This window comes from Lissotriton vulgaris, chromosome 1_1 (assembly GCF_964263255.1).
Source record: "Lissotriton vulgaris chromosome 1_1, aLisVul1.2, whole genome shotgun sequence".
NCBI lineage: Eukaryota > Metazoa > Chordata > Amphibia > Caudata > Salamandridae > Lissotriton > Lissotriton vulgaris.
This window is the reverse complement of record NC_141685.1, coordinates 736,833,560-736,858,124: the sequence shown is the minus strand read 5'-3', so window position 1 is coordinate 736,858,124 and position 24,565 is coordinate 736,833,560. Positions and strand designations below refer to the sequence as shown.

Sequence of the window (24,565 nt, the reverse complement as noted above, 5' to 3'; positions counted from 1 at the left end):
AGTTTTGCAAAGAATAAGGTGTGAATTTGCTTGGAGATGTGTGCTCCAATCGCTACAGATTTGCAGTTTGAAATGCTGGTGACTTTTGAATGGTGTCGTCAATGGGGATGACACTAGTGTTGTCAATGGTACCATCATTGACAGCAGTGTCTGTGACTGTACTGTTACCGACTGCGGTGTTGTCGATTGTTGCAGCATCAACAGTAACAGTCAACAAATCTTGGCTGAATCTGTTGACAAGTGCGTCATCCTTGACATGATTGTTGATGGGTAAGCTGTTTTCATAGTCTTCCTCAACTGACTTTAAGCATTTTGGCCTAGGATTCACTGACTGGAGTTGCCCACAGGGTGGTCATCAACAGTAGGTTTACCCTCAGCTTTTTTGCCAGCAGGCTGGTGGAGGAGGGCCTCTTTCTTTTTAATCAGACAGATATCTTAGATTTTCTTTAGAGCTTTTTTATGCTATTTTCCTCTTGCTCTCCTTGGTTTTAGGTTTAGATTGACCGTAGAGGACTATGCATCTTTAGGCTTTCTTTCATCTTTTTCTCACAGATTTAAAGGCACTAGCCTTACAACTCCTGAGGGGAGGAGCTGAGACGTCTTGTTTTTTGTGAATCGATCTTAGTAGACAAAGTTTGCAGTCCTTAGCCTTGTTGTCTGGATAAAAGTAGCATATACAATTTTTATGAGGGTCATATGAGAAAACTAATTTTGCTACAGGCATCAAAGCCTTGAACTGGCTCCTCTTAGATGCTTCTTCTGTTGCCATTTTTCAGAGGGAATTAGGTCATGAGTGTCTCTAAAGCCCAAGAAAAGATCCAAAAATGAACATATCTGCTCTCTGAAGAAGAGCAAAGCTCTGGGATTCCCTTTAAAAACAACGTGCAGTAGAAACCTGAGGGGTGAACTCTTCTGGGAGGGGTAAGCCATGGAGCACCCTTACCTCACTGGCCAAAGTTTTATAATGAGGCGGGTGTATTAATGAAGGGGGCACTGGCTGAATCCCTTACTTATGTCAGCGCACACTGGTGCAATTTCAAAGTTACAGAGGGACTCCCATTTTGACAACTGTGAATGATTCAAGCATCTGAATGTGGGAAAAATATGCTGGAGAACCTCTAAACTGATATGGGTTAAACTGGTGTGTAGGAAGCTATATAGTGAACCAAAATGGGGTAACCTGAGCACAGAGTCCAGGCAAACTCCAAATGAATTACAGGGGCACAAATGACACCCCAAGTGCTCTCTTTTGTGGTACTGTGGGTGATCAGTTAGAAATATCAGAGGGTAGTGCTAAGCATTTATTGCATACACAATAGCAGTAAATGAGTAACACTCAAAGTAATCAAATGCAAATTTATAAAAATGCTAAGCACTTTTATAAAAATTTAGATACCAAGATAATTGGAATCGGGTAAACACTTTTGAGGTAAAGAATTATTACAGTTTTCAAAAAAGTAGGAAAAAACATGTAGTCCATTTGGGCACTTAGCAGCAACTTACGGAACGGTCTTTCAAGATTTATGGTGAGTATGGGGGAATGTCCAAGACCACACCAACAGGTCACCTCTGGAGGCTCAGGAGCGTTCGGGTGCAGAGGTGTCACTGCATCCGGTGTCCCATTCACTTCAATGGGAGAACAGTCCGGTTACAAAGAGGCTGCAAGCTGGGACTAAAGGACAAGTCTGTGGGAACCCACAGGGGGACTTGACTCTTGAGATCCTCGGGCACACAGGGACATCCTTGGTTCACTTCTCCTTGGGCTTCTGGGCAAAGTGGTATCTTTTGACGACAGATCCAGTGCTGGAGAATCACAGTTGAAGGAGGCCTGCAGAAAGAGGCCGCTCCAATCTGGACAAACCCAAGGATGAACTTAGCTCTTGTGGGTCTGGGGACCCCATTAGCACCATCACCTCCCTTGGATTCATGCTCTGGAACGTGAATGCACAGGTGCTTTGAGGTTTTCGGATGGCAGCGGTTGCAGACTCACTCTTGGTCTTTGTTTCTACTGCAGTTGGGAAAACAGGACAGCAGGGCCACTCCCAATGTGGGTCTCACTGTCCCTGAAGCCCCTCAATGTGCAGGTCGTTCTTCTGCGCTAGTGTGCGGACTGGACACAACAAGAATTGGCTGCTGCAAGTGGTCCAGTCCTGCAGGCATTGTTGTGCAGCTCCGGTAGGTCCTTGCGTCCTCACACTTGGAGGGAGGACGGATCCTGAACTATAGGAGCACTGCTACTTCTTCCTGGGCAGCTGCTGCATCAGTGGTCCCCATATGCTGCAGCTCAGTGTACTGGGTCTTGCTCTTTGGTACGTGGGACTGCAGGGAAGAAGCTCCTCTACTCCAAAAGAGTTCCTTTGGCAATTTGTGAAGCTTTCACAGCTCTCTGAGTTCGGGAGTTCTGTGCAGCAGCAGGATGAAGCAATTGCTCCATGAGGATCCGGTGGAACCAGCAGGCCTTCAGGGTTGGCACCAAGTCAGTCGTGCTACTCGGGTCAGCAGTCTTCTCAGTCAACAACTTCTTTTGTGTATATCGAAATCTGAAGACCTGGTATCAGGGGATCCCATAATACTCAATTTAGGGGCGTTAAGGAGAGTGATGGTTAGCCAATGAGCTACTCATCTGTGGGGTCACTAAAACCCCTAGATGACCACTTCCTTTGGGGAGTGGGCATCCCCCTGCTGAGTTCACTTACAGCTGGTCATCCCAGAGGCATGTCCAGCCTGGCAGTTTAACAGGCTTCCTCCATAGCTAATTTTCTGGCTTGTCTTGGTGCTAGATGTCCCAGGGCGGAGGAGGAAGGGGGCTGGGGATGGCATCCTCTCCTATGAGGGAAGCCAGATTCACATAGCAAAAGGCCATGGGCGTTTTGAAGCTCTCTGCCTCGGAATGCTAATTTTACCAGCCTTCCTGGAGGAGGATGTGATGAAACCTCTCTCCAGAGCAGGCATTGTTCCTGACCTCCTGAGAGCGAAGGCTCTCACCCCCAGGGGTCAGAGGCTCATCTGTGGTAGGGGACTGGACCAGTCAGCTAGCACACTAGAGGGTGGCAGGGTTCAGGCGGTACCTCTAAGTTACCCTCTGGGTCCATGTGTTAATATATCCTTAACTGGAAATAGTGTGGGTTTATTAATGCGAGGTGTTTGATACCAAACACCGTAAGCTTCAGTGGAGCGAATATGTAGCTGTTGAACACATTTTGAGCAGAGTCCAATACATACCTTAAGATGGCTTCCCTGTTCACGTGTACTGGCAGTAATGGATCTGGCCAGTGTAAGAAAGTGCCTCTATATATACTGGACCAAAGTAAGGTACAGTGTGCATAGACTCCCCAGTCTCCAGAGGTATGGCAGAGGTTAAAGTTAGATAGAACTTACTCTCTAAAGTTTTAGCTTGGTCGAGCAGTAAGGCAGTATCAGAGGACAGTGTGAAGCATTTGTTGTACACACAAAGCTAGCAAAATGGTCTCACACACTCAAGAACTGAACTCTAAGCCAATGGTTTTGTATTAAAAGATATAGTTGTTTTATTTTAGAACCAACAAGGTACCAAAATATACTTTTCTCAATATGAGTGACTTTAGGTAATTACTTTGCAAAAAGGCAATAGACTTTTCATGAACAATAGCTACAGTGGTTGCAATAGGCAACACAATTTCAAACACAATTTAACATTGAGCTCAATGGGTTTTTCTACATAAATGCAGTTGATTACTTTATGGATTACTTTTGTAACCACAGGACTGGATCCTAGATTCAGTCGTGGGACCTAAGCTGTAAACAGTTAAGTAAAAGCGTTTTGGTTATTGCAGTGATTTTTAAAGAATATAACAGAATTTTCAAAGTTCTCACTTGGAAACCTTTCAGTGAAAACCAAGCAATGTTAACCTATGGGAGGAAATTCAAGTTACAAGTAAGTACAGTTATAATTACTTTTACGGTTCAGTACTGGGCTAAAAGGCACAGTACTGGCTTCTTTCCTGATCACAGGTGAGGAATTCGTTATTCGGCTGATTTTAGGTGAATATTTTAAAGTTTCAAAACTCTACACTTAGAAGAATTTCCAAGTGAAACCAGTCAATGTTTACCTATGGAAGGAAAATGAGTTATCGGCTTTTAGGGAAATACTCGACTGTTAGAGTTAAGGTTCTGGGCATAGACTCGGGGGTCTCCTAGGGTCTGAAAGGTACAGTTGTTACACCCTCAACGGCACAGGGCAGACCTTGCGTATTTTGCACTTCCATCTGTGATCCCTCGGACGCAGAATCAAGAATGAATGTAGCATGTATGATAAGTAAGGAGTGTATGTACCTGTGTGAATGTTGATTGTTTTGTAATCTGTTTTTTCCCTGCATGAAATAGTCTCTTATTGAAGATGAGTTTTTATACTATGTGTTTTTTGATAAAATATATTAACTGATGTGATCAATTTATAAATGAAAGACATTTTTGTACTGAAAAATAACCAAAGATAAAATAATAAAAATCTAAAAAAAAGGCTTTAGCTGTTGTTTGCCCTGATGTATAAAAATACAGAAATGTAAAGTGTTGGATATATACCAGTAAAATAATATAGGTCAAGGGGGAATATTTCTTTGATAGACTCGGGGGTCTCCTAGGGTCTGAAAGGTACAGTTGTTACACCCTCAACGGCACAGGGCAGCCGGGTGCAGAGAGATTAGGCCCAATGCAAGCCAATGGAGGGTAGGGAGCCTTCGGTTGGTGGCTGCAAGCAAGTAGGCCACGCAGTTGTGGGAGTTGAGCTCCTGGTCACTTACTCAGGTCAAGTGGGGAAATAAAGTAGTGTAAAAGTTGCACTTCCAGCAGCACTCGGGCAGCAGGGTGCAGGGTGCTTTTGAGCCGTCGTGCGCTAAATGTTATCCAATGGGAAAGTTAAAAAGTGAACAAAGGCTGCAGACTCGGGGACAGAGATTCTTCAGGTGCGACCACCACTTCGAGAGGGAAGTTGGGATCTTGGAGAAGAGGTAGGTACCCCAAAGGAGGGCACAGGGAGCTGCAGGGTGCCGGGTGCAGGGGTGTCTTTTGGTGTCGGTAAATCTTACCCTCAGCTGGTCGCTGTTGGAGGAGTCCCTTGTTCTGAGGCTGCAGGCGTCGTCTGGGTCGTCCTGGAGGGTCTTTGGGCACTGGACTCTGGGTCACAGTCATCGGGTGGACTTCCTCGTGGTCTTGGATCATTCAGGCACAGGACGGGCTCAGCGGGTGCAGAGAGGGCTGGATTTGTGGTTGCTGTTTGAGCAGAACCACTGCTCGTGGGAGTCCCAGTCTTCTGGAAGGTTCAAGGCAGGCAGGTCCTCTGGGGTTTTCGAGGTTGCTGTCCGTAGGAGACGCCAGAGTTTCGCAGGAGCATGTTCAAGGATCAACAGGCCTGTAGTGTTCTGGGGCCAAGTCAGTGGGCGTTGTCCTCTGGTTAGCAGCTGCAAGGCAGGTCGTCTTGTTTCTTGTTCTTCTTGTTGTAATCAGGATCTGAGGAAGGAAGGTTCAGGGTGCCCCTAAATACTAAATGTAGGGGTGTTACAGGTAGGGCAAGGGCAGGGACCAATGGCTCCCTGTCCTGGGATGAGTACACCCCCTAGCTTGCTCCTCTCCTGTGGGAGGGGGCAAAAGCCTAGCTCTGATTGGGCAGGGCTCCCCATCCTCAAGATGGCCGGAGCCGGGAGCTGTGCTTCACCTCGCCTCTCCCACCTGAGCGGAGGAGTTGGCATAGGCTGGCACAAACCCCTTTCCTCACTTAGGGTTTCCCTCCATTCTTCCCTCCAGAGTGGGGGTCAGAACAGGTGGGGGCCAGTTGCTGAGTACAGCAAGAGGCCTGGAGAAGCTCACAAAGGCGGCATGCCTTTGAAGCTTCCCCTGCCCATCCTGGGGGAGGAGGCTTGGCACCTCTTCCCAGGATGTGCACTGTTTCAGGCCCCCAAGAGCAGCAGACTCTCGACCCAGGGGTCCAGAAACTTATCTGGTGGTGGCAGCCTCAGTAGCCACGCAGTAAGGACACTGGGAGTTGGTTAGGTTTCAGGGGGCATCTCTAAGATGCCCTCTGTCGTGCATTTTACATTAAATCCCACACTGGCATCAGTGCAGGTTTAATGTGCTGAGAAGTTTAATATCAAACTTCTTAGTCTTCAGTGAAGCCATCATGGTGCTGTGGAGTTCATAATGACAATCTCCCAGCACCATATACTCAAGGGCAGCACTGCACTTGCAGTGCCCAGGAATGGCCCTGGGTACTGTAGGGGCACAGGGCTCCTGCACATGTGCCCATAACACTGGCATAGGGCACCCAGCTAATGGGGTGACTGATGAATGCCAGGGCAGTGAGCTTGTGGGCATGGCACACAGGGATGTGTGCCATGTCGACTCTTTGTTTAGTTATGCACCTAGACACTCAGCCTGCACAGGGCCCCTAAGGGTGGCACAATAAGTGCTGCAGCCCTTAGGGGTCTTCTTTGGTCACCATGCCCTGGGTACCTAGGATACCATTTACTAGGGGCTGACAGGTGGCCAGAGATGCCAATTGGGTTTTGATTTCAACACAGTTTTGGGGAAGAAACACAGTCCCTGGGCACCTAGTTGGCAGAAGCCCAGGGCACACTTAGTCAAAGAACATCAGCAATTGAGGAAAAAGTGGGGGCATACCTATGCAAGAAAGATGGCACTTTCTCACAGCCAGCACAGGGGTATATCTGTCCTCACATATGATATGTTGCACCCTGCCTTAGGGCTGTAAGGCCTGCTGTAGGGGTGGCTTACAAATATTACATGCTGTCTTTTAGGGGACATGGCACACAAGTCAAGTCGTGTTTTCACTTTTTAGAGCACCTTGTCACACAGCCTGCAGTGGCAGTCTGTATGAGTTAGGTGTTGGGTCCTATAGAATGGCATAAGCTATGGTGCAGCTCTCAGGGTCCCTCTCTAGAGCCTATGCCTAGGTACCAGAGCCACAACTTACTAAGGACTCACAGAAGTGCTAAAGGTCTGGTCACTTGGGGATCAAGTGACCAGGATTCTTGTTTTGGGAAAAGAACACTGGCACTGGGGACATGTTTAGCAGGAACCCAGTGCACTTCAGTCAATGTTGCATCAAATTCCACGTAAAAACAGTGGGGGGGGGGGGGGGTAGAGTAAGGACTACTGCAACAAAAACCCAGTTTTCTACACAGTGGGCCAGAGAAAGTAAGCCCAATAAGCGGACAGCAGCACATTTATTTTGAACTGCTGTAACCCTAAGCCTGCTTTATCAGGGCCAGCGCACACTATGGTCTCCCAATAGACCCATAACATCTACTTAGTGATGTCCTCTCTTTTGTGGACTTTTTTTTTTTTAGTGAAGGCATTTTGGAATCCTGTAGGGAGGGTGGTCGAGATCTCGCTCACCATATCTCTGTGGGCAATTGCAGGAGTCAGACATAGCAATCTGCCATATTAATATTCATTACGCAAGTCAATTTGCGACTTTGACCTATGAATGGGCCTTTTGGGATACAACCCATCAGTACATAAGTCATATCACAGATTTCCACCCCTGTTCATAAAGTCGGGGTTAAATTTCATCAGAGTTTCGAACAGATGAACAGAGATTAGTGAAGACATCAGGTCCTTGGTCACAGATTTGCAAAAAACCACAAGACTAAGATTTTAAATTGCGCAAAGAAAATTTGTGCTATTGAAATATGTAATTATACCTGAAACTACTGTTGTTGCCACTAACCCTCTGGTGATTGCTTTCTATCTATGTATCCCGAGTAACCCATTGAGTCAGCTGAGCTGCAGACCAAATATTTACACTGCCCTTATCAAGAGTTTAAAAGTCTCTTGGCAAAAATCAAGTGATTAACAAAGTCACACAATCCCATGAGGTCTAACCATGATGCACGGACCACATTCTTAGAACAATGTGCACTCTTGTGCAAGTTTAATGCCTGCTACACCAGAAAGAAACATTACCCCCAATGTGGCACGTTTATTCTCATTTACTTGTCAAACGGTAAGGTGAGGGACCTGGCTTTATAAAGCACAACATGGAATGAGTGAATGACCATTGGGTCTCAATCCTGTTAACCCCTCTTTGTTTACATAAACGGGGTGACCTTAAACCTTACCTGTGTGTATCTACTCTTGCTCTCAGCTGTTTCATAAACTCTGAATGTTGCTGCCGTTCGCGGTCAAATAGTGTAGTTATAGGAGCCACAGGAACACCAACAGCCTCAGACATCCGGTTGCGTGCTAGCTCTGTCACCTGTTGACCATTAAAGGAAGACAGAAAACAATAAGGACACAAACCACAGAAAGAAATCAGTCCACTGACATTCAAAAAGACTAATGCATTGATGCCCACAAATCATCAAGTGCTAGCTTTGTCACCTAGAGACCATGAAAGGAAGACAGAAAATAATAAGGAAACAAACCACAGAAAGAAACCAGCCCACTGACATTCAAAGACTACTAAGGCATGGATACCTACAAAGGTCAATACAGAGCAACTTAAGGTCAAATACACAAACTGATCAAACATTCTCTATAGATTGCATCATATAGTCTGCACACATCAACTGTGGGTCACGTCCTGCAAGAGGATTCACATATTGTGGAAGGCTGGCTTAGTATATGGTGCACACTTATTTAAGTGAAGCACCTTGCACTAATACAGACAAAACGTATGGTCTTAGAAAACTTTAGAAGGTTCTCTAAGTGGGAGCTGTAGAGAGCAGCCTTCAGACTTAATCCAGAAGGTGTGGTAAGCAGCTTGCTTTGCCAGATTTATTCATGTAGTGTAGGTTAAACGAAAAAGAACCACACAGTGTAGTTATAAAAATATGGATATTTATTACACAACAATCACTAACTATATACTAAGAAAGTAGAATGCAAACTGCGACCGAAGTCGGGACTTGGAGCAGGAGACTCTGAAGAGCTGGGTACACAAGGAACCACCCATGGTAAGTACCCAGGTGAGTGGAAACACAGCCACATACAAAATAGAAGTCAACAGGAAAGTTGCGCATGCAGTTTTGAAGGAGGACCCTTCCCAGAGAACTAAGAAGAAACCCTGTGGAATACAGAAGGTTGGAGAGTCACCCCATTCATGGATACTCTAGGAACCAGGATACCTACACCAGGGAAGCCGGGTGCATAGGTGCGAAGTGGCACCAGAAACAGCGGTAGACCACAATGGAGGACTTCAGTAAAGATGCCGCTGGCAAAGACTGTGCAAGAGTCCAGTGGTATCCAAGGGTAGATTCTTGAAGAGAGGAACCTGCAAGCAGTGGGGACAGAGTCTATGCCACCAGTAGGTGACCAGGAGGCACGGAAGAACAATGCCCACCAATTACGGTATGATGTAGGAATGAGGACTGTGAACATGTCGCTGCAGCTGTGAGGAACCAGGCGATGTTGAGGAAGGCCATGAGCCGTACAATAGCTGTCTGACATTGGAAGTCGAGAGCTGCCGGGGGGGAGGGGGGGGGGGGGGGGAGAATACGGATGGGGTGGGCGGGGGAGCGAAGGTCGGTGTCTGGCAGGAGCACCAATAAGCCTTGGCAGCAGCAACAGACAAGGAAAACGAAGGCGCAACGTAGGCAACAGCAAGGTCCAAAGGAATCACCAAGTGCAGGAGAGTCAGAGCTTGCTGAGAAAAAGCAGGCAAGCCCGCTGAAGCAGAAGACCCTTGAGAGGACCCAAAGGCCAAAGGCACAGGATGCGCATGAGTACCTCGAGCAGCTCACCAAAGATGAAGGCCCACAGTGCAGATGATGCTGTGGGGACGAAGTTCTAGGCAGAAAGAGATGCTGGAGCTTTGAGTAGCCCGGAGAACTTTGGATTGCAGAGCCAACAAGCCTTGGCAAAGGTAGGTCGTTGTGGTGCACAGGGGTTCAGTCCCAGCAGTTTCGAAGAGGTTTACTGGCCTCAAAGTTGCAGAGAGGACAGGTCAGGCCTTAAGGGAGTTGGAGAACCACCACCTGTGTTGCTGAGCCTTTCGAAGTCCGTGGGACGGCAGGAGCAGCAGAACAGTCAGCTTCGTTGCGGTGCCTGCAGATGCAGGGGAGTGACTCCTTCACTCCAAGGGAGACTACTTCAGGTGTCCTTGATGCCCACAGGTCTGTTGAAGATCCTGGAAGAGGCACAGACACAGATGACAAAGAGGACTAGCAGAACAGGGAAACCAGGAGCAGCAGGAGTCTTCATAGATGCAGTATCGGTTCCAGGCGAAGTTCAAGTGTCCAGACAGTCGAACAGTGACGTGATTTCAGGCTGGAATCTTGACACATGACAAATCTGAGTACCCACCCACAGGTAAGCCCTTTGATATCCTAAGAAAGGGGTTAGGAAAACTCAGAGGTCCCCCCCAGAGGAGGCGCTGGACAGGGGGAAGGATACTCCTATGTCCATTGTCCGGTTTTGCGCCAGAGCGTGAGCCAAGGGCTCCCAGAACTGGTTCTAACTAGAGTATGCATGGAGGGCACCGCTGTGCCCTTCAAATTAGTCTGGTGGGCTGGCAAGCGCCCCACACCTGCCAAATACACAAAATCCTTTCTTGGAGGTGGTCACATCTCCCTGTTACAAGAAACATATTGTTCTAACTTCCTCTGCTTAAACTCAGCTCAGCAACAGGAGGGCAGAATCGTGCCTGGGGTTGGCAGAAGCACTAGCTTGCTGGCAGACCAGGGAAGGCTGTTACCGGGAGTACTGGAAGCTACCCGGAGGAGCCCTCGAAGTGCATAGAATCATACCGCCAACACTGGTTACGGTGTTGGGGTATAATTACAACATGGTTAATTCCAAACATGCCCAGGTGCACAGCCACTATATGGTTAGCCATTGTGTAACGAGGGATGGCCACTATATGCATCAAAATAGCTGACCCCACTCAGAAGGCCTGGAGAATAGACTTCGGGGTTTGTAGGGGTGTTATGCTTAATCAGGGGCACCCATACACTTATAACCCAGCACCCTGCCTTCAGGACTGAAATGCCTGCCTTAGGGGTGACTTATAGGTTTCAAGTGAAAAGGCCTAATCCTTTAGTTACGCTCCAGATTAAATGGTTTGGGCTTGATCTATGATCTAGTAATGCATGATGTGAAAAACTGAATTAATATTATGTGGATTACAAGTTTACAGAATGCTTGCGGCGTCTGTATTTGTAACTTCAGTTTTCCTTCTAAATGGACCAGTGCCTCACATCCTGAGCTGTTGCCAGGGGCGGTGAGGTGTTCACCCATAATCTCACGGGTAAGCATACCTTTACATAACTAATTACACACTCTTACTGTACACGTGATGGTACTAAACGTTTGACATTGCCCCAGACGTTGAACACTCTATTCAGTACAAGCTTTGTTAATGTCTGTGTCCACTCTTCATGATTTTAAGTCACACTATTCTTTTCCTCCACAGGTGACATCAGCTTTATTGTGAAATTCTCGCAAATTGAGACCACTGGTTTCCGTAGGTTGTATTTATTCTAACCTTATTATTGTCCCTTTTATTACCACACATGTTTTTTGCAGTAGCATTCACCATCTAGGTCCTGAGGAAGGCCGCGAGCAGAACATGGTCACTATGGCTGAAACATGTAGCCCTGCTTTTTCAGACTAGTGCAATCATTATTTCTTAAACTGCACATGCACTGTTTTTAATATTATTATCAAGACTAATAAACTCTTTTTTCTATTGATAGTCAATTTTAGATCACTCTTTCACATCAATTTTTTATGCACTGCAACCCTAACCCGAAATACCTCATTGGCTTCACATCGAACGGATTTTAGGAGATCCGATAAATTGTTCACTAAAACATACCTGAGCTCCTCCCTCACAGTGAGGGAGTTGTAGCCGTTGGTTGCACTAGGAATTGCAACCAAGAGGAGATTCCAGATGATGAAGCATGCCACCTCGGTGGGTGATGAGATTCCCTCCTTTTTTAAAGACTCCCTCTATGTTTGAGTAGAATGCTTGTATTGTTTATGCCTTCGAGCTGTCCTAAGCTCAGCAGACCAGCAGATTGTTTCGTTTGATACATTATTGGTTATGGGGAATCTATCCGCGCCGGTCTTTACATTTCTCCCTCAGATCCTCTACCTGCTGGTTTTGTACTGTTTGGCAAGTTTACATCACAAACTACGGGAGGTAAGTCGAATGACGTCAACTGCCGTCGCTCAATCTCCACGCAAGGAGGTGGAGACTGGACAGGTTTGGGTGGAGGTCCATCCCCTGCTGCTGCGACAGAAGATTCTCCTAAAGAGGCAGTCGAATTGGAGGATCAATTGCCATGTTGAGCAGCTCATGATACCAGACTCTTCGTGCCCAATCCATAGCCACCAGAATGACTTGGGCCCGGTCGAGCTTGATCTTCTTCAGCACTCTGGGAAGAAGTGGTATAGGCAGAAAGGCGTACAACAGACCGCAACTCCACTTACGACGAAAAGTGTCGCCTAAGGGGTGCCGCCTTGGAAATTCCAACGCACAGAATTGTTGACATTGCACGTTCTCTTTGGTGGCAAATAGATGTAACCAAGGCTCTCCCCACTGTTGAAAGAGACCTTGCATCACTTCTGAGTGAAGACGCCATTTGTGATCCATCATGCACCTGCGGCTGAGTTTGTCAGCCCTGGTGTTCAGAGAACCTGCCAGGTGTTGAACCACCAGGGATATACCCTGATGTTCCAGCCATGTCCAGAGGAGGAGGACCTCTTGACATAGGGTCTACGACCCCACCCCGCCTTGTTTGTTGCAGTACCACATGACAATGTTGTCTTGTCCATGAACACCTGCATTACTCTTCCCCGGGCAGAGGGAAGGAATGCTTTCAGTGCAAGCTGGATCGCCCGGAGCTCCAGAAGCTTTATGTGGAGCTCGGACTTCGCCGGAGACCAGAGGCCTCTGATCTCCGCCTCTCCCATGTGGCAGCCCCATCCCAGAAGGGATGCGTCTGTCACCACTATGTGTTCTGGTTGAGGAAGGGAGAGGGATCTGCCGTTGACCCAATCCTGGTTCGTGAGCCACCACTGTAGTTGGTGAGCAGTGCCCTCCGAGATCTGGACATATTCAGACAGATTTCCCTGATGCTGCGCCCACAGGAACTTCAGGTCCCACTGCAGAGCCCGTATATGCCACCTGGCATGATCGACCAGCAGGATGCAGGAGGCCATGAGGCCCAGCAGCCTCACGGTCACCCTGACCAAAACCCAGGATAGAGGCTGAAAGATCGGAATCATAGCCCGAATATCCCAGGCTCGCTGTTCAGGAGGATAAACCCAAACCTGTGCTGTGTCTAGAAGGGCTCTGATGAAACGGAGCTTTTCAAAGGGGGTGAGATGAGACTTCGGCACGCTGATGGAGAACCCCAGCAAATGCAGGAGGTAGGCCGTAGACTGGAGGTGGGAGACAGGAGCCTGGGGCGAGCCCACCTTTAACAGCCAGTCGTTGAAATAGGGGAAGACTGGAACCCCTGATCTGCGCAGATGAGCTGCGACCACCGCCACCACCTTCGTGAACACCCGAGGGGCGACTGTAAGGCCAAAGGGGAGCACGGTAACCTGAAGAACAAGTTACTTCCCTTCGGTAGCGCTTTTTCTGGTGGATAAAGTATCTGCCTGTGGATTCCTCACCTTGTGAATATCCCCTGTGCAGGAGCCATGTGGACACTTTTTGTAGCTCTCCACGCCGTCGAGGTAATGGACGACGTCAAAGAGAGTACGACTCCGCTCGCGACCCCGCTGACGTCACTGGATCCATAATAGGGCCTCGTCGGCGTGATGACGTAAGTTCCGCCCCTTTTTTCTGTGCCCTCGAGGGACACGGACGGACCGACAAACAAGTATAATATACACAATACGCAGTATTTGAACCAACACACATAGTGTGAAAACAAATCAAAAGGTAAAAACAATTAATCATTCCATTGTAAAATACAACATAAATACTGGCTACAATTGCAGGTATAGAAGAGTGGACAACGGGGAGGCGGGTGGGCATGTGAGGAATCCACAGGCAGATACTGTATCCACCAGAAAAAGCGTTACCGAAGGTAAGTAACTTGTTCTTCTGATGGATACATCTGCCAGTGGACTCCTCACCTTGTGAATAGAATTCCACAGCAGTCCCCACTCCCGGAAGGAGGGTGTCCACTCTTTTATACCAGAAAATCTTGGAGGACAGAACGCGCAAAGTGGCCTTCCCTCCTCACTTCGGAATCTAAGCAGTAATGATTCGCGAAAGTGTGGAGGGAGGCCCAAGTTGCCGCTCTAAAAATGTCCTCTACAGGTACACTGCTAGACAAAGCAGATGTAGAAGACGTTGCTCTAGTAGAGTGTGATCTTATACCCTCTGGAGGATCCTTACCAGCCAGGGCGTAGCAGATCTTCATGCACAAGATAATCCATCTTGAAAGTGTGCGCTTGTGCACCGCTCTTCCTTTCTTGCAACCAGCAAATCCAACAAAGAGCTGGTCGTCCACACGATAGTCTTTAGTCAAATCTAGAAAAAAGCGCACCACCCTCTTAGGGCCCATACGGTGAAGCCGCTCCTCCTCTTTGGAAGGGGGGAGGATAGAAGGTAGGGAGGGTAATGGACTGCCCCAGATGGAAGGGAGTTACCACCTTAGGCAGAAAAGCAGCCCTGGTCCTGAGTCCCATTCTTTCAGCGTGAATGGTCAGGAATGCGGGTTTCGAACTCAGAGCTTGAAACTCACTTACCCTCCTTGCTGAGGTAATTGCCACAAGAAAAACAGTCTTAAAAGACAGAAGTCTCATGGGACACTTGTGCAAAGGTTCAAAGGGTGAACCCATCAAGTAGGTTAACACAAGATTTAAGTCCCACTGACGCACAATAAAAGGAGTAGGAGGGAATTTGCTGGTAAGACCCTTAATGAAACGTAACACAATAGGTGACTTAAAGACGGCTGGTCTGGCAAACAAAGGAATGCCCACAAGGCCAATAAATAACCTTTTACAGTTGACACAGCAAAACCCTGCTGGGCCAAAGAAAGAGCAAACTGAAGTATATTGGACAAACGGGCCCTTAAGGGGTCAATAGAATTCTCTCCACACCACAAAACAAATTTGGACCACCTCTAAGAATAAATTGACTTGGTGGAAAGCCAGCTGGCTGAAAGAATAACATCCACCACTTCAGGCGGGAGAGAAAAAGAATTCAGGTTGCCCCGTTCAATCTCCAGGCATGAAGGTGTAAGCTCTGGAGGTGGGGGTGTAGAACCTGCCCCTCCATCTGAGAGAAGAGGTCTGCCCTGACAGGGAGACAGAGCGGCGGGCACGAGGAGTGGTGGAGAAGATCTGTGTACCACACCCTTCTTGGCTAATTGGGTCGATCAATATGACTTGGACCCGGTCTTGGCGAATCTTCCTCAGAACCAGAGGAATCAAGGGAATGGGAGGAAAAGCGTAAAGAAATTGCGAGCCCCAACACAACTGAAACACATCCCCAAAGCTTCCTGCATCGGATACAGTGAGCGTTCTCGCGAGTGGCGTACAGGTCCACCTGAGGGGTTCCCCAAGCCCGAAAGACGTGACGAACTACCTCTGGATGAAGCCTCCACTCGTGGTCGGCTGAGAACTGCCGACTGAGACTGTCTGCACGCATGTTCAGAACTCCGGCCATATGATTTGCCAACAGACAAATCTGATGGTCCTGAACCCAGGACCAGAGATGCAGAGCCTCTCTGCAGAGACACTGCGACCCTACTCCTCCCTGCTTGTTGACATACCACATTGCGGTAGTGTTGTCCGTCAGGGCTTGAACCGACTGACCGCGAAGGGAGGGGAGGAAGGCCTTGAGCGCCAGACGTATTGCCCGCAACTCTAGAAGGTTGATGTGAAGCAACCTTTTTTTTTTTTTTTTTTTTGCGTAAGACCTTTATTTAAAATCAAGCAGTTAACACAGCATGAGCCTACAACCCTGGGGCCGGCTCGCTACGTTTATTCCATTAACCAACATTGTGAGTGAATGTTACATATGTCGCAGAATATTGTAGTTTATCGTATGTATGGCTAATAGCTGGTATTAGAACTGAGTCTCACATTTTCTCTTTTAATAACAAGAACAATACAACAACATACCCCAATTCAGACCGTACAGTGTAACCTTAGCGTACTACCTAGCAGTTGTGGTGGCTTTCATAGGTTCCCCCTCTTCCCGCCGTCATCCTGCACCCGTCCCGTGAGTACACATGCAGTCGTCCAACCCATTCAGTCCACGGGTTGAAGTTCCTCATCATCCTGTAGGGAGGCCAGATAATCCTCCAAATAAACCCACATATTTTTTGGTCTCGACGTAGCTGGTAACAACTCTTCATAAGTTTGTAACTTGTCGCGACAGGTGGACATGTCATGCAACCATGTTTTTAACTTCGGCACTTTACGACTGTGCCAGCATTGCGCCACTTGTCTCTTAGCTAATAATAATGCTACCGCACAGAACTTCCGCTTCAAAGCCCTGAACTGTGGTACTATCCCCAGTAAGCAGACTTTGGGTGTACAGTGTACCTCCTCCTCCAGCATAACAGACAAAGTGGTAGTTACCTCCCCCCAGTAACTTTCTACCTTGGCGCAGCCCCACGCCAAATGTGCAAAGCCCGCACCCTCCTGGTTACACCTTTTACATCTGTCCTCCTCCTGAAACCCAAATTTTAGCAGTTTCGCTGGTGTGTAATAAACTTGATGGAGGAATTTAAAGTGAATTATCCTCAGATTACCGTTGGGTGTAAGTATCTGTGTCAGGGCGCAGGCGCTAGCCCATTCTTCATCAGACAGTGGTGTGTCGAGTAGTGCATCCCACCGCCCCTTTGCCTTCAATTCCTGCCCGTCTAGGTCCGATTGTGTAGCTGAATAAAGCCTAGACACCAGGTGTGACAAATCATTAGTTGTGATCAACAGTTGCAGTGGTGCAAGGCATTCCGGCTCCGAAGGGAACGTAGGGTAGTGCTCCCTCAGGGCTCTAGTGAGTCTGTAATATGTGAAGCGAAACATGGACGTTTGGTTATGAACATTACCCAGTTTGTCTAGGCCCACGAACTCGCCTCCCTGGAACACGTCCCCCATCCTATCAATACCGGCCCTGGACAGTAGGGACATTCCGACGCTTTCCCCAGTTACTGAGAGCTCCTGATGGTGGTGTAGCATCATGGCTGGTGCATATAGTGGGGTCTTGTGTGCTAGGTGTCCTATTCTATGCCAGGCTTTGACCGTAGCATCCACTGTGTTGATATCTCTAGCATGTAGCGGGGGCGGGTGAGTGAGATTATTGCTGTGAGTGGAATAGGGTGTGCGTCGCTCTCCTCTATAGCAGTGTGAGTGAGGTATGGAACTGCGTGATACCAATACGCCGCGTATTGAGCCTGCGCGCATAGGTAGTACAAGAGGAAATCAGGTACCCCGAAGCCGCCCCGTGCAAGTGGAAGTGTAAGAGTCCACAGATCCACTCGGGCCTGCTTACCCGCCCAAATCAGGGTTCGCACCAGGGAGTTCATGTGACGGAAGATAGCCTGCGGTGGTGTGATTGGAATGTTATTAAACAGGTATAGTAGCTTGGGCAGTATGTTCATTTTGACAATCGCTATCCTGTCGGCCAGCGAAAGGGGCAGGTGTATCCAACGTTTTATACTGTCCTCCAGCTTCGACAGTACCACACCGTAGTTTGCCCTAATCACCTCATCCGGATCTCTATGGTACATGACCCCTAGGTATCTGATAGGGTCCTGTTGCCACTCCAGTGGAAAGTCCACCACAAAGGGAGAAGTGGTATCAGTGAGGGGTATTATAGAGGATTTGGACCAATTTATGGCCAGACCCGAGTGCCCTCCGAACCTGATGTATTCCCGGAGTAGTGCGTTCAAGTGAGTCTCCGGGTCCCGGACATACAGTAACATGTCGTCCGCATACAATGATATGTGAAGCGGCCTGGCTATGAAGTGCAGTGCCGAATCCTTGTAGTTCTGTCGTATCAGACACGCCAGAGGTTCCAGTGCTAACGCGAATAATAGAGGCGAGAGCGGGCAGCCTTGCCTCGTCCCTCGCTCAATTGCAAATTGATCCGAAATGTACCCATTGATTCTGACCCTGGCACGTGGTTGCGTGTAAAGCAGGGAGACCCATTGCACAAAACGCTTAGGGAACCCCATTCTATTGAGGACAGTGATCATATACCGCCATTCAATGGAGTCAAATGCTTTCGCCGCGTCTAACATGACCGCTACTGCTTTGACCGAAGGTTGCAGATAGTGTGAGAGTGCAAATAGAGTCCTGGTGTTATGCGCTGTTGATCTTGAGGGCACAAAGCCAGACTGGTCCGGCAGTACCAGACTGGTCATCAGTGGTGACAGCCGCTTGGCTATAAGCTTCGCAAGAATTTTCGAATCTACGTTTATTAATGATAGCGGTCGGTACGAGTCACACTCCTCCGGATCTTTAGATGGTTTCAGGAGAGCGATAATCATAGCTTCGCGTAATGTGGGGGGGAGCACCTCTTTCTCAAAGGAGGTGCCATACATATCCACTAAGTGTGGCGCTAGGACGTCTGCATATTGTTTGTAAAATTCCGAGGTGAACCCATCCGGGCCAGGTGCCTTGCCATTCGGGAGTGAGCCTATGATCTCAGTAACCTCATCCGCCGTGATAGGCCTTGCTAAATATTCCCTGTGCGCATCTGACAGCCATCCGATCGCTACATCGTGCAGGTATTCATAGGTGTCAGCAGCTGGAGCAGTGGGCTGGGACTTGTAGAGGGACCCAAAAGAATTAACAAAGCATTTCAATATGTCTGCAGCATGGGTCTGTGTGTCTCCCTCCCCGTTCTTCACCCTAAGTATCGTAGTAGGGCCGCGACCCGTACATATCTTTCGAGCTAAAAAAGCCCCCGGTCTACCTCCTTCCCCAAAGGCCCTAGCCACATGTGTACGGTTCAAATATTTCATTTCGGAGTCGAGAAAGTCTGCATGCTCTGTGTGTACTTCACGGAGTTTGGCCAGGTGTAAGACATCTTGAGTGGTCTCATATAGGGATTCCAGGTCTCATCTGCTGCTCGCATCTGCGTATCTGAGCTCTAATATCCTTCAGAACCCCCACTGTGGTGCTGATATAGACCCCTCTAATCGTGGCCTTGAATGCCTCCCAGAGGATGCAGGGGTCAGCAGTCGATGGGGCATTAAGGTCAAAGTAATCCTTAATCGCCTTTTTGATCGTGTCTGCGTAAATTGCGTCACTTAGAGCACGCGAGTTAAAACGCCATTGGAAGGGGGGGGGCGTGTATCTTGGAATGTCTAGTTGCAGGAGGACGGGATTGTGGTCTGATAGCGTGCGAGGGAGCACCTGCAGGTGCCGCACCCATAGCGCTAGGTCAGGGGAGCCCAGCCAGTAATCCAGCCTGGACCAGCTGTTGTGGGAAGCCGTAATGTGCGTGGCCCCAGTTGCGTCAGTGTTCCTCAACCTCCAAAGATCCTCCAAACCCAAGTCTTTCATCATGTGTCCCACTAGTATGCGTGATTGTTTGTGTTGTTCTACTGAGTTGGCTGAACGGTCCAAACCGTCCCGTAGGGTCACGTTCCAATCACCCCCACATAATATGTGCGTGCTATTGTGTTTCTGCAAGTGCCCCCACACCTCCCGGAAGAAATCCGGGGCGTCTGTGTTAGGACCGTATACATTCAACAACGTCACTTTCTGTCCTCTCAATGTACCTGATACCAGTAAAAATCTGCCTGATGGGTCCTGTGTTACAGTGCGAGTCTCGAATCCCACCCCCCGTTTCACCAAAATGATCACCCCTCTAGAGTAAGAAGAGTACGAGGCCCTGTAAACCTCTTCCGCCCACCTTGACCCCAGTTGTGCGTGTGAATGCGTGGCCAGGTGAGATTCCTGTAGGAATGCTATGTCCACATTCCACCTTGTCAGGCTGGCGAATATCTGCCGTATTTTACGTGGCTGTGAGAACCCTCTAATGTTCCATGTGAGAACGTTTAAACTGCGTCTACCCGATGTGAAGCAACCTTTCCCCTTGAGACCAAATAACCTTGATCTCCAGGTCCCCCAGATGAGCACCCCACCCTAGAGTGGATGCATCCGTAATCACTGTGGCACCGATGGAGGTAGATGGAAGGGCTTTCCTTGAGACAGATTGCCCTTCACGCTCAACCAAGACAGATCCGCTGCAGCTTCTCTGGAGATCCTAACTGACTCCCTGAGATCTCCGTTGTGCTGATACCACTGCCTGCGGAGGCACCACTGGAGCGCCCTCATGTGCCAGCGTGCATGGTTGACTAACAGAATGCAGGAAGGCATTAGACCGAGCAGGCAGAGGACCTTCAGGACTGGAACGACCGATCCATTGTCAAGTCAAGTCAAGTAATTCATATAGCGCGCTACATACCCAGAGGGTCTCAAGGCGCTTGAAGAAGTGTGGGGAATTACTTGTCGAATATCCAGGTTTTAAGTTGCTTTCTGAATGCTAGGTGGTTTTGAGTGAGGCGAAGGTGAATGGGGAGTGAATTCCAGGTTTTAGCTGCCAGGTAGGAGAAGGATCTTCCTCCCATGGTGGTTTTGTTGATGCGAGGAACAGCAGCAAGGGCTTGGTTGGAAGAGCGTAGCTGGCGGGAGGGGGTGTAAAAGGAGAGTCGCGCGTTGAGGCATTCGGGTCCAAGTTCGTAAAGTGCTTTGTGTGCGTGGGTGAGGAGGCGGAATGTTATCCTCTTATTGACAGGGAGCCAGTGGAGGTTTTTCAGGTGACCAGAAATGTGGTCTTTACGCGGGATGTCTAGTATGAGTCTGGCAGATGCGTTCTGGATGCGTTGTAGTTTTTTCTGGAGTTTTGCGGTGGTACCGGCGTATAGTGTGTTTCCGTAGTCCAGGCGGCTTGTAACCAGTGCGTGGGTGACCGTTTTTCTGGTTTCGGTGGGGATCCAGCGGAATGTTTATTTGAGCATGCGAAGAATGTTGAAGCAAGATGATGAGACGGCGTTGACTTGTCTGGTCATCGAGAGTGAGGAGTCCAGGATGACGCCCAGGTTCCGTGCGTGGTCTGTTGGGATGGGTGCTTTTCCAAGGGCCGCTGGCCACCAAGAGTCGTCCCAGGCGGAGGGGGAGGTACCTAAGATAAGGACTTCTGTTTTGTCTGAATTCAGTTTTAGACGGCTGTGCTTCATCCACTCTGCTACTTCTTTCATTCCTTCATGTAGGTTGGTTTTGGCGGTGTTAGGGTCTTTGGTGAGTGAGAGGATCAGTTGAGTGTCATCAGCGTAGGAGATGATATTGAGGTTGTGTTGGCGTGCGATGGTCGCGAGGGGGCTCATATATACGTTGAAGAGGGTGGGGCTGAGTGAAGATCCTTGTGGTACGCCGCAAATGACTTCAGTGGCCTCTGACTTGAACGGTGGGAGGCGGACTCTCTGGGTTCTTCCGGTGAGGAACGAAGTGATCCATTCTAGTGCTTTTCCTTGGATTCCGATGTTTCTGAGGCGTTGTAACAGGGTGCTATGACCGACTGTGTCGAAGGCTGCCGAGAGGTTGAGGAGGATGAGGCCGACTGTGTCTCCATTGTCCAGTAGTGTTCGAATGTCGTCTGTTGCTGCGATGAGTGCGGTCTCAGTGCTGTGTTTGGCTCGGAAGCCGGACTGTGAGGAGTCGAGGGATTTGTTGGTTTCGAGGAAGGCGGCGAGCTGGTTGTTGACTGCTTTCTCAATGACTTTGGCCGGGAATGGGAGGAGCGAGATGGGGCGGTAGTTTTTGAGTTCGGTGGGGTCAGCTGTGGGTTTTTTCAGAAGGGCGCTGAGTTCGGCATGTTTCCAGCTTTCCGGGAAGGTGGCGGTGTTGAGGGAGCAGTTGATGACGTCTCGGAGGTGTGGTGCTATGATGGAGTCTGCTTTGTTGAAGATGTGGTGAGGGCATGGGTCAGTGGGGGATCCTGAGTGGATGGAGTTCATCAGGCGGATGGTGTCCTCCGTGGAGATTGGGTTCCAGTCATTAAGGATGCTCAAGGGGGGTGAAGGTTCGGCATACGGTTGGGAGGGTTGGTCTCCGGTTTGGTTGTCGAAGCTGTTGTGGATGTCTGCGATTTTGTCGTGGAAGAACGAAGCTAATGAGTCGCAAAGGGTTTGAGAGGGAGTGATGTCGTTGGAGTTGGCAGTGGGGTGGGTAAATTCTTTGACGATGTTGAATAATTCCTTGCTGTTGTGGGCGTTGTTGTCAAGTCTGTCTTTGAATGCGGCTTTCTTGGCTGTCCGGATCAGTTGGTGGTGTAAACGGGTGGCGTTTTTGAAGGCGTCCCTGGTGCTGGGAGCGACAAAGTTTCTTGGATTTCTTAAGATCATCGCTGAACCAGGGGGCGTTTTTGCTGCCTAGTTTGATTTGACGTTTTTTCAAAGGTGCTAGGTTGTCGGCGCTGTTGGTTAGCCATTGAGTGAGGTTAATACCTGCTTGGTTGGGGTTCGATGAGTGGGCAGGGAGGTTTTGAAGAAGCGATGAGGAGATCTGGTCGATGGTGATTTTGTTCCAGTTTCTTCGAGTAGGTTGAGGATGGTTGTGGGTTGTGGTTTTTTTGTAGACAAAGTGAACGCAGCTGTGGTCCGTGCAGTGGAGAGTTGCGGTGTGACTGAAGGAGATATGTTTGCTGGAGGTGAAGATAGGCTCGAGTGTGTGTCCTGCATAGTGAGTGGGGGTGTTAACTAGTTGTTTGAGTCCGAGGTTAGCAAGATTTTCCAGAAGAGTGGTGGTGTTGTTGTCGTTATTCTTTTCCAGATGGAAATTGAGGTCTCCCAGTAGAATGTATTCTTCTGAGGGGAGGGCGTGTGGGGTGATGAAGTCAGTGATGTCTTCACTGAATTGTGATCCGGGTCCTGGCGGTCTGTAGAGGAGGGTGCCTCTGAGTGTCCTCTTGGGGTCGGTGTGGATCTGGAAGTGGAGGTGTTCGGCGCTAGCGAGGTTGACGTCTGAGCTGGTCGAAATGCGGATGGAATTCTTATGGACGATGGCGATGCCTCCTCCTGTTTGGTTGGTGCGATCATTTCGGATGATCTTGTAGCCTTCCGGGATGGCTATGGTGATGTCTGGAGCTAAAGAGGCGTTCATCCAGGTTTCTGTTAGGAAGGCGACGTCTGGAGAGATGGTGTCTAGTAGATTCCAAAGGTCGATGGCATGTCTATGGACCGAGCGGGTGTTAAGCAGGATGCATTTAAGGTGGTTGGTGTCGGATCTCTGTTTGGTGTTTGTGGATGTGGAATTGGTCTTGGTGCCGTCAAACTTGCAGGAGTTGCATGTAAAGGGTCCATGGGTCTGTCCAGGTGCGGCTTGGGCGCAATTGGGGAGACGGCCGGGGTTTAGTGCTAAGAGGGTGGAGGCGTCGTATGTAAGGCGGGTGGGCTGGGCATTGCGGGGACCAGGGGTCTGGCGCTGGGCGCGGGCCAGGCGCGGACGGGCGTAGACGGGCTTACCTTTGGCGCACCTTCGGCGCACATGGGGCGCGATCGCTGCGCGTTAACGCTGCGCGTAAAAGCATCTGTCATATATGGATAGTGTAGGGGGGAGGGGCGAGGTAGGGTCAGCTGGGAGGCGGGGCGGAGGTCAGGGCAGGGAGGGACAGCAACAAAGCACAAAATGGCAGCAGGACAGTAAACGAACCTGAAATGGAGGTACAGCCTGAACGCGACGCTATGCACAAAATAAACAGATGTGTCCAAGCACAAGACAATCCTCCTGGCTGCGCGTTTTCAAACAGTGGCACAACGCTAATTATTTACTGTGCAAAACAAGGGAATCATTTCCTGAATGTCGAGAATCCTTTGAGGAGGAGGGAATGCTCGACAGACAGTAGTGTCCAGTACCGCCCCTATAAACAGGTTGCGCTAGGAGGGCACCAGGTGAGATTTGAGTACATTTATCGAAAACCCCAACTTGTACAAAAACTGGGTTGTCACTTGCAGATGATGACAAACCTTCTCTGGCGACTCCGCTTTGATCGTCCAGATAGGGAAAAACAGGAATCTCCGATCTTCTGAGATGGGCTGCCATCACCTTGGTGAAGACTCAAGGTGCAGTAGTAAGACGAAACAGAAGGCCTGCCAACTGATAATGTTACGATCCCACCGTGAGACAGAGATACTTCCTGTGCGACTTCAGGATGGGAATATGAAAAAACGCATCCTGCAAGTCGATCGACACCATCCAGGCTTCTTCCAGCAGTGCCTGAGAACCTGCGCAAGGGTAAGCATCTTGAACTTCTCTTGTTTCAGATAAAGATTCAAGACCCTGAGATCCAGAATTGGACGTAACCTGCCATCCTTCTTGGGAATCAGGAAGTACCGGGAGTAACATCCCTGACCCCTTTCCTGCTCTGGAACCCTATCTATCACACCTTTTTTCAGCAAGATCAGAACTTCCTCCTGTAGGAGCAGGAGATGTTTTTCTGAGCAAGCACCTTGGCAAGGGGGATAATTTGGAGGGAATTCCCGAAAGGGAAGAGTATACCCATTTTCGACAAGATTGAGAACCCATAGGTCTGTAGTGATTGATTCCCAATCCTGCAGAAAATTAGTAAGCCGACCCCCTACAGGAC

The 24,565-nt window shown here is 49.0% G+C and overlaps 1 protein-coding gene across 2 annotated transcripts in view; it reads right to left on the bottom strand.

The window, feature by feature from the left end:
* Nucleotides 1-24,565, bottom strand: part of CEP350 (centrosomal protein 350) — a 1,459,870-nt gene that overhangs the window by 712,116 nt on the left and 723,189 nt on the right. For both annotated transcript variants that reach the window (XM_086955422.1, XM_086955428.1), the window contains exon 20: nt 8,115-8,251. In XM_086955422.1, the coding sequence (XP_086811548.1) occupies nt 8,115-8,251 (137 nt within the window). The remainder of the gene's footprint in view (nt 1-8,114; nt 8,252-24,565) is intronic.